The sequence below is a fragment of the Equus przewalskii genome, chromosome 15, assembly GCF_037783145.1.
Source record: "Equus przewalskii isolate Varuska chromosome 15, EquPr2, whole genome shotgun sequence".
NCBI classification, from domain to species: Eukaryota; Metazoa; Chordata; class Mammalia; order Perissodactyla; family Equidae; genus Equus; species Equus przewalskii.
In genome coordinates this window covers 45,319,927-45,333,115 of record NC_091845.1, presented here as the reverse complement: position 1 = coordinate 45,333,115, position 13,189 = coordinate 45,319,927, and the positions used below count along the sequence as shown (strand labels likewise).

At 50.0% G+C, this 13,189-nt stretch overlaps 1 protein-coding gene across 3 annotated transcripts; it reads right to left on the bottom strand.

The window, feature by feature from the left end:
• Window positions 1-1,039: 1,039 nt before the first annotated feature.
• On the bottom strand, window positions 1,040-8,530 carry CCK (cholecystokinin). Of its 3 annotated transcripts, XM_070577173.1 has the most exons (5): window positions 8,280-8,530; window positions 7,480-7,729; window positions 6,592-6,796; window positions 5,316-5,528; window positions 1,040-1,445 (listed from the first exon to the last, which is right to left on the bottom strand). In XM_070577173.1, the coding sequence occupies exons 4-5, from the start codon at window positions 5,524-5,526 to the stop codon at window positions 1,312-1,314; spliced, it is 345 nt and encodes a 114-aa protein (XP_070433274.1). In that variant the 5' UTR covers window positions 5,527-5,528; window positions 6,592-6,796; window positions 7,480-7,729; window positions 8,280-8,530; the 3' UTR covers window positions 1,040-1,311. The 3 variants fall into 3 exon arrangements, with proteins under 3 accessions (XP_070433274.1, XP_008529600.1, XP_008529601.1); XM_008531378.2 differs by lacking the exons at window positions 7,480-7,729; window positions 8,280-8,530 and having other exon boundaries at window positions 6,592-6,934; XM_008531379.2 differs by lacking the exons at window positions 7,480-7,729; window positions 8,280-8,530 and having other exon boundaries at window positions 5,316-5,550; window positions 6,592-6,705.
• Between the last annotated feature and the right edge of the window lie 4,659 nt (window positions 8,531-13,189).

The following is a 13,189-nucleotide window of genomic DNA, read 5'->3' as shown; positions in this document are numbered from 1 at the left end:
TCTCTTCCCTTTTAGGCTGCGTGTCCTACTGCACTGGGCCACCTGGGGCCTTTGCTGGATGAGAAACTGAGGCTCCTGGAGGCTCAGCCAGGAGGCACAGAAAGGCTGCACTGTGGGTGGCTGGTGCTAGATCATCTCTGAGTGTCCCCTCGGGCTCGCCCCCTTTACCAATCCCTACAGAGACACAACAGAAGAACTGGATAACTACCAGGGTCACCCCAACATGCCCACTGTCTCTGAAATACAGTAGGAGCCAAAGATTGTAATCACAGGCTCTTCTCTACTCCGTCACAACTCCAAGTGTGGTCCAGGACCAGCAGCATTTGACATCACCTGGAAGCTTGCTCAGGCCCAGCCCAGACTTGCTGAATCAGAATGTGCAGTTCAACAAGATTCCCCGGGTGACTCACATGAACTCCAGAGTTTGAGAAGTGCTAGAGTGATGAAGGTCACACTAATCTATGAGCAATAAGGCCTCAGGTTTGTGAATTTCGTTAGCTGGGGAACCGTGGGCCTGTCATTTTCACCTCTTAGAGCCTGTTTCCTCATCTGTAAAAGGACAAATAACTTCTGTGCCATGGAGAGATCAAATGCCTGCAAAAGTGCTGACCTGGAATGCCCCATAATTTGTTGAAAGGCCAAGAGAACCCCAAGGAAACCCTGGTGTGGGATGGGGTTGGCAGAGGAGAACATCCTGTGGAGATGGGCGGATGGAAGCCTCCATCCCAAGCTGCCTTTCTGGGCTGAAGCCAGACAAACGAGTGCTCACTACAAGCAGGGCAGTTCCTCCCTCTGCAATGGAGCCCAGGGCCCAGGGCCCAGGGTGGCCAGGGCTGGGCTGTGGAGCTGACACAGAAGGCCCTTTCCTGGCCACCTTGCCTGCAGCAGGGAAGTCAGCTCTATGCTTGACTCTTATTTCTCAAGCTCTCTCTGGGACCATCTACCGCAAGGACTCGTCCTTGGGCACCGTATATCCTTCCTGGAATGTTCGAGGGCTAAATGGAGCCCTTTGCCCTTGGTAGACACAGGGAACAGGGGGGCAGAATGAAATCACTTTAATCGCATAGCAACACTTTAGGACCAGGAGTCACAGATGAGGGAAACATTTTGTCTCCATTTATACAATTCTGCTGAGGTGTACGGTTGAGCCGGACAATCTTAAAGACAGATTTTTCACATTGAGAACTTAATAAATAGATACTTCAAACATCAAACTTCAGAGACAACGAGTTATGAGTGTGATTGTTTTCTTATTCTGCCTCCTCTGAGTCAGGAGGTGGCTGCCTGTTGCGCTGAGCCGGTGTGGGCCCCCTAGGAGGGGTATTCATACTCCTCGGCGCTGCGCCGACCAAAGTCCATCCAGCCCATGTAGTCCCGGTCACTTATCCTGTGGCTGGGGTCCAGGCCCTGCAGGTTCTTCACGAGGGACATTCGGCCAGAAGGAGCTGCAAAGGGCAGGGAGGAAGGAGAAAAGGGCATTATATCTAGGAACATCACTATTTCAATTTGTAAAGGAGAACAATGGAAAAAGCCAGACAATATGTAACATGCAGCTTCTTACAGGCATCGAGGAGCTATCAAGAGAGGGGGATCGCTGGACCAAAATCTAAGAGAGGAGAAGGACCCGCATATGTGTGACTGGAGAGAGGGTGATATTTGCCAGTCATCGCTGTGGTTTTCTTCTGTAAGGATTTAGGTGGATTCACTGACTCCGGCTTTTCACAGCTGGGACGTGCCTAGGATTTCCTACCCCCAGGGCTGTATTCCTTTATATAGCTGGCCCTCTGCTGAAGCCAACCAAGGATTTCCCAGTACCTTCCCACTTCTAAAGTTCACCCCTTAAAATCCCCCAACATACCTGACTGTTCTTTAGGTATTGCAATGACAATATTTTGATGTTAGAAAAATATACAAAAAAGTGTTTAAAAATGGTAGCAAGTCTTATTGCTAGATAAATACCATTTAAAAATTAATTTGAAAGCTACCTTCTTTTTAAAAAATGATGTTGAGAAAAAGGTGCACCGTCAGATTGAAATCCTAGCACATTAGCAACACTCAAAGAAGGGGGTGCAGAGAGGAGATAAAAGGGTCATTTTAATTCAGCCATTTTGACCAAAATGCAGTAACTGAGCCTAAAATGGGCCCTTTGGGATGGAGTTGAGTCCTCAGGAGGATGGTTTTTGTGTATCATTCACACTGAGTGAGCAGGGACGTGAAGAGGCGGTTTCTTTGGCATGTGATTGTCCTGGGCCACAGTCCTAGACATGGCCTCTGGGGTATGAAATCAGTATAACGTCTTCTCTTGTGCAAACTGAGGGGCAAGAAAGGTCCCTCAGGGACCTCGGTGGGCAAAACTCAGGTGGCTTCAAGAGCAGAGGGGTGGATGACCCTCGATGGTTCTCACCATTGTATTGGGGCCATTGTGTTCCCACCTCTCGTGAGCCCTTCTACCTGAGGCTGCCCTTGCCAACTCCTGCCCACAGGCTGCATAGAGTCAGGCTATGGCTTATTTATCAATAAAGGACACTGCACAAGCAGTTCCTCTGTCTTATTGGATAATCGAATAAAGCTGGCTGAGTTAAAAACCAGAAACAACTATACAGGACAATGTCACCACCCTTTCTTCCTCTTCCTGACCCCCAGCCTTGGAACTAAGAGTCAACCCAGCACCTCCCAGCCCTTTTGCAGATCTTTCCAGCCTATGCAGAAGAAAAACAGCCTCTGCTGTTTAATTGTGCAACACCTTTCAGGTGAAATAGTAGTCCTTGCATTCAATAAAACCAGCACGCCCACTTACTGTACAGGGTGACATGGAAATGTGACCCAGCCTCCTGCCTGCTGGTGACGAATCCCCACTTTTAGGGTGGGGCACTGCCTAAAGTTTCAGCTAATGACAGGAAAGTGGGGCAGCTTCGATACACGCAAGCACCCTCAGTTGCTGGTGGGGCACTGTGTTCAGCCACAGAGGCTCTGTCTGTTACACACCTCAATTTCTCCACTCCACACACTGTTCTGCACTCACATTGTGTGCATTGCCCAGGGTTCTCACTCACTTCCCCAGAGCAGACACAGAGTAGGGACTTGCAGCTGATGAAATCGAATTGAAGAGCCTGGCTCCTTTAAACTTTAAAACCCAGAATGAGCAGTACAGCTGGGAGGCTGAATGGCTGACTCTGGGGAGGGAGTGGCTTGATGACTCTCAGCCCTGTTGAGGCCTAGATGTGCAGCCTTGGTAGGTTACCCACCCTTCTAGAGCCCCAGCTTCCACACTGACACAGTGAGGATAATAGAACTTATTGTGCAGTGCCGGTGTGAGGACCAAGAGAGACAATACAGATGCAGCACTGGGGCTTTGCTACACCAGACGCCCCCCTGCCCCCCAGCAGAATGGCTTCCCCTCAGATGGTTGAAAGCTCTGCAGACAATTCCTAACGATAAACTCTGAGCACGGCCCAAAGAGGGCATTACCACGTTTGGAATCTTTAAGCATAATATATAATATAGTTGATTAAAAAAATCTGATATGATCTCAAAATATGTAAAATATTCCATGAAACTGTATCGTATTTATATGTGTAAATATTCATTCCTGGTACATATTTGTCAAATAGAAGAGCCTGACTGTTTTCCAGCGAGCACTGATCCTGAGTGCTGGCAGCTGAAGTTCCAGCTCACTGCTATTCCCACCCCGGTTTGTTTGGGACCACAGGCTAAAGGTGGGGGTGGGGCGTGGGGGCTGAGAAGAGGTGCTGGGAAGAACCTCCTAGCTAAGATTTGTAGTATAAAGCCTTCATCGTGTCAGTTCTGAGTAATTGTTTGGTAACTGACTTCTTTCCCAGAACTGTTTCTTGTGGATCTTTCCTGAAGGGAAAGGGGAGGGGGTTCAATGAAAAGCCTCGGCTATTTCAGACTGGTTTGGCTGAAATTCAGCCACATCCAAGGACAGATATTTAAATTACTTTCAGACAGACAATTAGCAGGAACCCAAAAAGTTTTCAGATTTTCTCTGCCATCCAATTAACATTTCTACCTCTTTCAATTTAATTAACGGGAAAGCAAAACAAAAGATGGTAGTTGGGACAATTATCCAAAGACAGGAAATACATAACAAATCACCTGTTCTTTTCTACTGCAATCCCCTGGTCAAAAAGGTCTCAGTCTCACCTTCATATGAAACCGCAGGAGCCACGCCCTCCATTTTCTCCCCATCAGGTCAGGGCATGAGTTCACGTTGAAACCCAGGCCCTGGCACACCAGTCGGGTAGGGGATCCTCCTGGGAGAGCAGCCCATCCCTCAACCCTCCCAGCAGCATTAGCTGTGGTTTACTGTGCCCCAGTGTTGGTCCAGTTTAGCACACTGCCCCACAGCTAGTGTTCAGCATCAGTGTCACTGTAGATAAAGTTGGTAGGAAAAAACCGCCCCAGTCCAAGTCACAATTCCTAGCACCCTAGGGATTAATGAGCCCCATTCTGCATCACCCAAAGAGCCAGAAGGGGCCGAGGGGAACTCTAGCCTCATCTTCTCTTTACAGATGAGACAGTCAGGCCCAGAAAAGGGACATGGCTGTCTGGATGCTGCTCAGCTAGTGAGCTGCTGAATCACATTATTCCTGGACAAAGACTTTGATGCCGAGAAAATTGCGGCTTGTTCAGCTCCTGCTGCAGTGGGGACCTTCTCTCCAAGAGCAAAATGAAAACAAACAGGTCTCTTGTTGGGGAATCATTTTAAATCACTGCCAAGGAGAACTCAAAAACTCCTATGGATCCTTTCCTTCTGTTACATACTTTGGTGAAAACGGACACATTGTCACTTCTTTTTAAACTGTTGTAGTCAGACTCAAGCATTCTCAGCATTGATCACGTCCTGCTAGAAAGTTTCAAAGTGTCAGTATCTGGGTGGCTCCCGGTTCCTTTGCATTTACAGTAATGGGTATTTAGTGGATCTGCAAATCCTTTTTCAGTCAGTAATTTGCTCAGTAATTATCTTTTAATGTCTTCATTAAATGGTGTTGAGCTTAAACAGCAACACCATGCCAAAATTAGTTTAAAGAAAGCTTTTTAAAAAGATTTCTCTTAATAAATTAAGTCCTCCACACTGGTTCCCAGTTTGCTGCAAAGGACGTCCAGAAAACTGCACACTGTTCTGTGCAGTACAACTCGGGAGAAGAAAGTGAAAAGCTTTTCAGCTTAACTTGTTGCCTGTGTTTCCTCCCGAGGGGTTCCCCACCTCCGTCAGCCGGACGCTAGAGAAGAGGGTCAGGATTGAGAGCACCGAGCAGGGGCAGAAGTGAGGGATGGGGAGGCGGCATCGGTACCTTTCCGGGTCTGCTGGATGTATCTGGCCAGCAGCGCGCCCAGGTGTGCGCGGGGCTCGCTGTCCACCCTCTGCACCGCCCTCAGCTGCCTCCGGGGCGCCTCCTCCTGCTGTGCCCCGGGGCCCGCAGCGTCCTCCGGAGGCACGGGCTGCGCCAGGGCGCCCGCCGCCAGCACCGCCATCAGCACGCACAGGCACGCGCCGCTGTTCATGGCTGCGGAGAGCAAAGGCAGGGCCTGTGAACGAAAAGGTGGGGCGTCCGCAGGCTCTCGCGGAGGGTCGGGGCACCCCGGGTACGGAGAAGGGGGCTCCGTCGGAACGCGCGGAGCTCCAGACCCGCCAGGCTGGGGCAAGCAGCAGAGCTTGCCAAGCACTGACGGGAGCCGAGTGGCCACAGCACGCGCGTCCGGGGGCGCCCCATTTGTTTTTTGGGGGAACCACACCCGGTGCCCGGGCGGGCGGACATAGACCCTGTCTTCTGCCCTGTTTAGCAGAAGGCATGTCTTCTGTTTTCCTTTTCTTTCAGGAAGAGCGTCTCTCATCTCCTGACTGGAAAGCAAGAGATTAAAAATAGCGTGGAAAATATCCTAAAAAGAAGGCTCCATGGGAGAAATGAGACCCTTGAAAGGTAGCATCTTTCCAGATAGCTAAGAAGCTTTCAACAGGGAAATAAACGGTGATGAAAAGAGAAGTACAGGTTAAAATGTGGAAGCAATAAATAAAAGCCATGTTTATCAAGTTTCCTCAAGGTGTACATCGAAAAGGCAATAAGCCACTACGCAAAATACAGGCAGGGTTTCAAAAAACCAGGAATAGGCTCAGTCCTCGGTCGTTGGCAAAGCACCACAGCGTTTTAGATCCGCAAGCAGGTAAAACACCCGCACGTTTCTATCCCCAAAGCCTTGAATTTTTCGGCACTATTTAGAAAACAAATTTAAATCTTAAAACCTCTTGGTAGTTTATTTGAAAAGATTGCAAAGTACACTGCACCTCTGCGTAACATCTAGAAAATCTCAGTTTGCATGTTAATTCTAGCAAATAGATATTCCAGCGTTGCATGCGTAAGAGAAGAGCAAAGCAGGCGTGTGGAAGTCCCTCAACAGCTCTGCCCACCCAGCCCTCGCTGTGATTTCCGACTTCAAGAAATGTCTTTCAAGCTGTCGGACAGAAGACACAGAAAACAGAAAAATAAAATGGAAGAGGCACAAAACTGAAGACAGCATTCTTCAAGGACGCTTGACGCTTGGATTCCCCGCCGGAGAGCGAGCGGAACCTACCTTCGGAGTAGGACGCAGCTGGATTCGCGTTCCAACAAGCGCAGCCGGGGAGCAGAGCCAAGTTCAAGGTGGGAGGGCGGCTGCCTCTTAAATAGCCCCGCCTGGCGCTCTGGGCCAGTCATCTGTTTACCCAGCGCTGACGCAGACCGGCAGCAACACGTGCTCAGAAGGCGGCCACTGGGGCGACAACCGATTGAAGTGGCTCCTGGGAGAGAGGGGGCAAGGTCCCGGTGGAGTCGGGTTAACCCCTCCCAGGCGGGGTCTCCGCTGCCCGGCTCCCTCTCCCTTGCCCATGCCAGCACGGAGCTCTCCAGGGTGGGAAACCTCGGAGTCGGGAACCTACTCCGGAATAGAGAAGCTGTCCGCATTTTGTCCGCTTTGGGGACCGGAGGGTCAGGAAAGGAAACAGGGGGGGCACTGGACGGGGCTGAGTGTCAAGTTAAGTATAATTCTGAGAGGGAGGGAGTGACGGCCCCGCACTGAGCATCCTAGGCAGCTCTGGTCTTTCGACCAGTGAGTGGGCTCCCCGGGGGGAGGGCCGAGGGGTCCTCATTTTCATCTCAGCCCCATGAAAAGCCCTGGAAGTTCTCCAGGATTCCGAGGACAAGTGCTACCGCGTCAGTGGAAGGCTCCGGCCACAGCTGGTTGTTGGCGTCCTGGGCCTCTGTTCAAGCAGTGTAAAATGAGGATGACACCATCGGGCTTTGCTCAGAGTTTGGGAAAAGGCTTTGTTTTATTCTGGGCCCAGTTACCTCCTGCCCGAGGCGCAAACGGCACCTTGTCGCTGACAAGTGGCGCCAGCCTGTCTCCCAAAGACCCTCCCCCTCCACATTCCCCGCCGGCACCGGCAGCCACCCTCCCACCTTCCCTGAGTACCCGAGCACTTACATCCAGGCCCGGTCCCCGCCAGAACTCGGGCTGCTCGGCTTTGAGATAAGGACCTCGCCCCTTGTCATTCACCAGCGGGACGGGACAGGGGAAGCCCCGAGGCCCCTCTGCGCCCTTCGCTGCGCAGTCTTGTCCCTGGCTCCGGAGCGGGGCGACTCCGAGCCAGTACGCAGTGGTGGTCTACACCCAACTCCATCCTGAAGCCGTTTGGCTTGGAGTCCGCAAGCGGGTGGTCGACTCTGCCGCGTCCCTGCAAAAGGCACTACCAAGCACATTTCACCGACGGCAAAACAAGGCGCGAAGAAGAACCCAGCTTTGCCAAGACTCCGCCGCATGCCCCTGCCCGCCTCGGCGCGCCGAGACCTCCCAGCCTGGGACCTGGGGGTCACCATCCATCGCGTGTCTCGTCCTGTCCCCAGGCCCTCCACTCCTCCCCCTCCTTTCCCTCATGGAGAAAGGTTTGGAAGTACTTCTTTCAAAACTGGAATCTGTACTCCCCTGTGGGGCTCAGGGAATGGCGGGCCTGGGAGGGAGCTTGCGCAGGGGCCGGCTGGGGTGGGGGAGGCTGCGGAACTTGGCCGGGAGATGCCTCTGGTTGCCGTCCCCTTCTCTAAAGCCGAGAGGTTGCAGCGTTTCTGCGAGCTAGAAGCTCCACTTTTGAAACAGCAGCAGATAAAAACGCTTTCTTGTGGTTTTGCCACTAGCCTGCTAAGGTTTGTGCAGTTCGGTTGGGGAAACGTGTTATTTGTGACCATGGCCAAGACATGTCTAGAAGCAAACTTGCTATGGAGTAGACTCACCTAAAGGGCTTCTTCAAACATCCGCAGAGTTTCTGATTCGGCAGGTCTGGGGTGGGGTCCAAGAATCTGCATTTCTAACAGCTTCTGGGTGATGCTGCCGCTGGTCCCCTGATGACACTTTGAGAACCACTGCTGTAGAACTTCCCTACTGAAGGCCAGTTACCTAACTCCCTTCCCTCCATCCATCTGATGAATATTTATAGAACACTTGCTTTGTGCTAGGCACTGGGGATGCGGATGAACAAGGGCTCACTATATGATGGGGGAACAAATTAAACTAGTGAACAAACACCCCTAGGTGATTCTGGCATATTTAGGAACTATGGGGGTGGAGGTGGTGGGAGATGATCCCAGAGAAACTGTTTTGATGAGGGGAGCGAAGGAATGAGGTTCCAGTTTTAGAAAGATGAGTCTGGTTGTGATGTGGAAGGTGTTCCAAGAAGAGAGAGACTGTAAGTCAGGGACTGGTTAAGAGGGCGTTGGGGATGGAGTGGTGCAGGAGAAATCAAGACGATTTTTATTTAGGAAAATAAGCCATTATGAAACATAATAAACATTATGAAAATAATGTGTTCATCAGAGGACATTCAGAAAATAAATAAAAGGAAAGAAAAGAAGAAAACTTCTGTCATTCATGGACAGCCACTATTATTAACCTCTTGGTGTTCAAGAAACAGGCAGAGGCGATGAGACCGGGTGACTGAGGCTGACCTTGAGGTTCCATGTTGGGAGACAAGGGTGGGTGGTGGAATATTACCCAAGACAGGAAATTCAGGAGGAAAAGCAGGTTTGGGGTATGGGAGCGGGGTAGTTAATGAGTCTAACATGGGATTGAGCTCATTGTTTGTATGTGGATGGTCCAGGGGGAGGTTGGGAAGCTGAGCTCAGGACAGAGGGGCACTGGAAGTGCCCACCAGAGTCTTTGACGTGTGGGTGGTGGCTGCCAGCCTGCGAGTTGTAGGGAGTGCCCAGAAAAGCAGTTAGTACGGGTGGGGGGCTCCTCTGGGCAGACCCTGAGGAGTGACGGCAAGAAGGTGTGAGTGGAGGAAATGGAGCTGGTAAAGAACCAGAGAGTGAGTGGCCAAGAGGCCGGAGAATAAATGCCACAAGAAGAAGCCAAAGGTAATAAGGATTATCAGAAGCTGGAAAAAGGGCTCGTGCGGTGGATTTTTTAAATTTGCTATAAAGTTGTAGCCACTTTGCCTTCAGGAATGAGAATTCTGAGCAGGGATGCGTTATAGAACACCCTCTGGGAAAATAAAAAGTCAAAAGGGGTCTGAACTCCTTGGCCATAGTAACAAATTTTCCTTCTTAAGGGGTCACGGGTACTAATAACTCTGACTGTTGTTCTAAAGCAAGACAAGACTGGGGCTGCGCTTTTCCTGTAACGCATATGCGTATCTGCAGTAAGGAGAATCCATTCATTCACTAAAAACAATTTGCTTAATGCCTCCTGAGGCAGGTGCTTTTGATGCCTTCACCTCAGCTACGCATCCCACCTCTGACTCTAACTGCAGCTGAGCCGGGCAATTTTGAGCTCTCAGATAGCATTCACACCTCAAGCTTCGAGAGCACTGCTCTGCACTTCTCTGCTTCAAAGTTCAGCCCCCGCAGAGGTTCACCCTGGAAGTTCAAGGGTCTTAACTCTCTGAAGAACAATCTTCAACCAGTGGAAATCCCAGTTTCCTACTCTCTTAATAGACTATTCCAGGAGCTTTTGGGAGCTTCTCAAAGGTCATTTGCCTGCAGCAATGACCTTGATAACACCCCTTTAGTTGGCTTGTCCTCCTCCCTGTCTTATTCTTCTCATTTCCTCACTCCTGCTATCTGGGATCACCTCCCAAATAAACCACCTGCTCCCAAGGTTTTGTGTAATTTCCAGACAATCCTACTAAAGACAGCAACTGTTCATCAGGCACTGTTGAGATGCAACGGGGGGTGAAACAGGCAAGATGCCTGTGCTCATGGTGCTTCTATTCTAGCGGGGGAGTCAGATAAGAAACAAGAATAATACGTAGCGTATGCGGTGGGTCATGGATGGACAGAAATGCTGAGGAGAAAAGGAGAGCGGGGAGAGGGGATGAGAGGGTGGGGATTTGCATGAACATATGCAAACCCCTGCTTGAGGTCTCTCTGTCAGGCTTTTCAGATGAGACCTCACTGTGTGTATTAAGGAGAAGTGGTTTTGCTTCTCGGTACAAATAAAGACAAGGGAAGTTGTAATGAGCTTTTACCTTGTATTTCACCAAGTATGAGAATGTAATTATATTTTACCCCAAGCCTATCTTCTTGTCTCAGAAAAGGAATATAAAAGGGCAATGCTCTCTCAGTCCGTTCCCCCCAACCCCGACTCCTTGTCACTGAGTGAGACTTGCCCGCTGGAGCTCATGATGTGGAAGGTCCCTGCCTTCATGCAGGGGACTGAAAGCATGGGAACCACATCCAGATGTGGCATTTGAGAGGGAGTAGTGGTGAGAGGAAACTTGTGACAGCTCACTGGTTTTGGAATCTAGAAATTTCCATTTGAGGTGATAAAAAGAATTTAAGGGGGCCAGCCCAGTGGCATACTGGTTAAGTTCGGCACTCTGCTTCAGTGGCCTGGGTTTGTGGGTTCAGATCCCAGGCGGGGACCTAGACCACTTGTCAGCAGTGCTGTGATGGTGACCCACATGTAAAGTGGAAGAAGATTGGCACATCTTCCTCAGATTAGCTCAGGGCTAATTTTCCTCTGCACAAATAAATAAATAAATAAATAAATAAATAAAAGAAGAAGAAGAAGAATTTAAGTGAGATCCCATTCAGAGCTGGGGAGGAACCCCCAAAGAGCAGTGCCTGAAATACATATGATAATTTCAATATGGGATTTTTTTTTTTTAGCCATGGGAAGTATCTCAAAGACATATATCCATTTTGCATTTGTAGAAAATTTAGTGGAATTTTCAGGGACATACTAGAGCCTCCTAATTTATTATTCATAGAATTTAAACTTGTTACAAGTAATCCCATTTAAAGGAAGTCAGGAGACTGTTTGCTATGATTAGAAATTTGTTGGTTCAAACAAAGGCTTCTACTTTGGGTCTTTGAGTTTCTCCTCTTGAATATGTATTAGAAATGCCATTGACTGTCCTGGAACTTTTCAGAGGTCCACATAGCCAGCGTCATCTGCCATTATATGGATTGATGTCACTGAAAAGAAGGAAGCAGCTGTGGTCATTGTGGACACTGTTTCCTTTTCCTAAGGATGAGTTCCTTTAGAATCCCTTCTCTCAGTCTGGGTGCTCACAGAAGCAGGGCTGAGACGAGCCCCTGGGTGCACGGGCGTTATTTGGGAGTGATCTCGAGGAAGGGAGCAGGGAGGAGAGAGAAGACAATCAAGTGCATGTTAGGGCGTGGGTTACTGCTGTGGACTCAGCCCCGCTGTGAGATACCTCTTAGAGCATGGCTCATATCCAGCCCACCCGAGGTCGGGAGGAGAGCCTGGGGCCTTAACCCACCAACTCCCGGGCTCCTTGGTGGACGGCTGCTCCAGGGAGGTTAGCTCCCACTTCCCTTCTGAATAGGCCTCCTGCTCCTGCAGTGCCGGAGAAAGCCCTAGGGCAGAGAAGAGGGAAGCGGCCGGAGGAGGTGGGAACAGCCACAGGGGAGCCAAGCGAACTGGTTCAGGTGGCAATAATGAAACACGCCGGACTAGGTGGCTTAAAGACATTGATTTCTCACAGTCTGGAGGCTGAGTAGGGCAAGATCAGGGGGCCAGCATGGTTGAAGTCTTGGTGAGAGCTCGCTTCCTGGTTTATAGGTGTCTATTTTCTTGCTGTGTCCTCACATGGTAGAGAGAGAAAGTTCTATAGTTTTCTTCTTATGAGGATATTAATTCCATCTTGAAGGCCGCACCTAAACCTAATTACATCCCAAAGGTCCCACCTCCTAATACCCTCACATTGGGGCTTCAACATAGGAAATTTGGGAGGACACAAACAGTCCATGAGAAACTGCAACGTATCTGTATTTGGAAAGTATCTTATTCTTTCCTGGGCATTTCTATAAGGTTGGTGGAATCAAGGAATCTTAGGGCTAGGGAGAACCTTGAAGACCCTCACTCGGGTCACAAATGCAAACACCACAGGTGGGGTGAAGCAGACCATGTGTAAGAAGAGAAGAGCAAAATCACAAAGTGAATGTCACTGACATGTGTGGGTGGTGGTTAATCCCGCTGGGGAACTCGGGGGGCCAGTGCGGAACCTGTGCTTCAGAGTTAGTTCAGCCGAGGGGCTGAGGGAGCTGCAGTGTTTACACAGCAACCCCACTTGGTCACTGGTTGCGGGTCACCCTGGGAAGGGCGCTTTCATTCCCTAGCACTTCTGGCCTGCTGGGTGTGTGGGCCAGAGGGGTTTCCAGCCTGCAGTGGAAGCCCTCGGGGAAAGAGCAGTAGATGCTGGGGATCAGAAGCCACGTCCGCAGGCACTATACTGCTCAGGCCTGAGGGGGTGCGGGTGGGGCAGCAAGAGCACAGATGCACTCCTCTAACACTTTCTAGGTACTCAGTGTTAGAGCTCACCATATGTTACCTTAATTTCCTACAACAGTGCTTGGCACATAGCGATTTATCAATAAATATTTGTTGACCGAACTCTTCATCTGTATGAACCCCTCATCTGCCAATACGCCAGAGGACAGGAACTTATTCACCCAACGCAAAGATTATCCCGGACACATGCTAAGTGGTCAATAAATGTTTACCAAGTAAACAACTCTTAGTCAGTTTAGTTGACTGGATTTACAAGGCATATAGTGGAGAATGAAAAGCCATTTGCTGGTCCTTGACCGGGTCATTGATTCCCAGATAGCCACGGGAATTGTTTTTAGCACCATTTCTTTTAGCTAGGGAGATAAGAGCCACCAGCAATGGGAGG